This window comes from Fulmarus glacialis, unplaced genomic scaffold (genome assembly GCF_000690835.1).
Source record: "Fulmarus glacialis isolate BGI_N327 unplaced genomic scaffold, ASM69083v1 scaffold6208, whole genome shotgun sequence".
In the NCBI taxonomy this organism is placed as follows: Eukaryota; Metazoa; Chordata; class Aves; order Procellariiformes; family Procellariidae; genus Fulmarus; species Fulmarus glacialis.
Genome location: NW_009230031.1, coordinates 9644 through 11710, shown reverse-complemented (window position 1 = coordinate 11710; position 2067 = coordinate 9644). Strand labels below are relative to the sequence as shown.

The following is a 2067-nucleotide window of genomic DNA, read 5'->3' as shown; positions in this document are numbered from 1 at the left end:
GTGCACCCAGTGTCCTGCAACGCACCAGAGCAGCACCCAGTGCACCCAATGCATCACATAGACCACTCAGTGCAACAAGTAGTGCACCCAGGGTGCCATGCACTGCATGCCATGCACCGTGCAGTGCACCCATTGCACCACCCAGTACACCCAGCGCACTGTGCAGTGCAGCCAGTGCACCGCCCAGTGCAACCAGCACACCGCGCTCACCTAGCACCCTACAGTGCACCCAGCACCCTGCAGTGCAGTACAGCCACCGTGTCGTAGCGGGCTGAGTGTGGCTGTGGCAGGGAGCAGGGCTGGAGGTCCTGGGCATTTGGTGAAGGCAGGGGGGGAGCAGGGAGTGAGGCCTGTGGGGTGGCGAGGTTTTGGGCAGTGGGGGTGCAAAGCGTGTGCAGCGCAGCGGTGCAGGAGTGCATCACACTTCCATGTAGCTGTTCTTGTAGGGGCTGTGCTCATGGGGGGTGGCCGGGGCCCTGGGCATCACAGACGGCGGGTGGTTGCTGCTCTCCCAGAGAGGCTCGTAGCTGTCTTTGGGGGGCAGCTCACTCACGTAGCAGATGTTCTCGCTGTAGTTGGGCTTGAAGCTCTCCACGACGTCTTTGGGGACTCCGGCCCATTCCTCCAGGGAGAAGAGCGGGCTGAGAGGAGCCACCACCCAGTCCAGTCCCAACCCCATGGGCCAGGGGGTGAGCCTGGGGCGGGGCTGCCCACAGCTGCCTTACCTGGAAGTCACCGTTGTGGGTGATGAAGAGCTCATCGAAGTTCTTGCTGGGGTTGGGGATTCGGGGCATGAGGATGACCCACACCCTGCGCAGGAGAGACGTGTTGGAGGGGAAGGGCCCCAGCGCTTGCTGCTCCCCACTAGCCTTCCACACTCACCTTTCCATGCGCACCAGCAGGACGACAAGGACCAGCAGGAGCAGGCAGGAGGCAATGGAGATCAACACCGTGTGGATCCAGAACCAGTGCAGCTGCTCCTCTACTGCGCCTGGAAAGAGCCTGGGTGACATGGAGTCCCGGCCGGTGCACTGCTAAGGCAGTGGGATGGGCACGCCGGTGGCCCTTCGAGGGTGGCCATGGGAGCTTGGCATCGTCTGTGGCAGGGCTCAGCTGGGAGCAGAGGATGGAGAAGGGGCCCATCCCCAAGACCTGCCACGTTGTCACCACAACTGGCTGGTGACCCTATCCTGGACCATCTATGCCAGAGCAGCCCTCCAGGGCTAAGAAACCCCTGGCAAAAGTCAGCAGGTCCTGCTGGCGGGGGGTGTTTGGCTTCCAGAAGTGCAAAGGACGCAGGGGCCGATGCCACTGCCTGTGCCCCAGGCACCCGGACGGGTCTCGCCCCTACAGCTGCTGCCTTGGGCCAGTTTTCCACTTGCTTGGCCATCCCTCGCCTGCTGAGCCCCACCATGCCCCAGCCTGTCCCGTCCTGCTGCAGCCCCCAGGACACCTACCCTTGCTGGTGGAGTTACTGCCCCAGATCACAGGAACGCTCCAGTCGCTCCAGAGCTGGGTGCTGCCGCAGTAGCTGTTGATCTTGCTGCGCACGTAGAAGGTGTAGTACTTCTCGTAGTCCACGCTGGGGAAGGAGAAGATGTCTCCTTTCACCCGGTGCTCCTGCAGAGAGATGTGGACCACGCAATGAGGGCCGGCACTGCCATGGAGGCTGGTGCACAGCTCGTCCCCAGGCACAACCATGGGGGTGCCACATCCAGGGGGCTCTCACCGTCCAGCTGGTGTCCTTGTTGCTCTTGTACTTGACGGTGTGCTCCAGGCACTGGGCTTTGGGGTACGGGGATGTCCAGGTCAGCTGCAGCTGGTTGCTGCTCATGTTGCGGATGGTCAGGTTGATGGGCGCCTCCGGTTTCACTGCAAGGTAGAGGTGATGCCCAGTGAGTGCCATCCCTAAGCCCCAGTGGCCCTGCTGCCAGCCGGAACGTGATGGGGCAGCCCTGGGGACCCACAGCCCTGCCCCTACCCCACAGCAGCCCCACAGAGGAGAGTAGGTCCCCCTCATTGCTCCATACCCAGGTCCTGCAGCTCCATGCGCTCGCTGGGGATCTC

General features: G+C 63.0%; 1 protein-coding gene across 1 annotated transcript in view; it reads right to left on the bottom strand.

The window, feature by feature from the left end:
• Positions 1-418: 418 nt before the first annotated feature.
• The window catches only part of IL2RG (interleukin 2 receptor, gamma), a 4027-nt gene continuing 2378 nt past the window's right edge, over positions 419-2067 (bottom strand). The window contains exons 4-9 of the mRNA XM_009584057.1: positions 2031-2064; positions 1730-1872; positions 1458-1620; positions 883-991; positions 726-810; positions 419-622 (exon numbers count right to left, since the gene is read on the bottom strand). Coding sequence (XP_009582352.1) covers positions 419-622; positions 726-810; positions 883-991; positions 1458-1620; positions 1730-1872; positions 2031-2064 — 738 coding nt within the window. The remainder of the gene's footprint in view (positions 623-725; positions 811-882; positions 992-1457; positions 1621-1729; positions 1873-2030; positions 2065-2067) is intronic.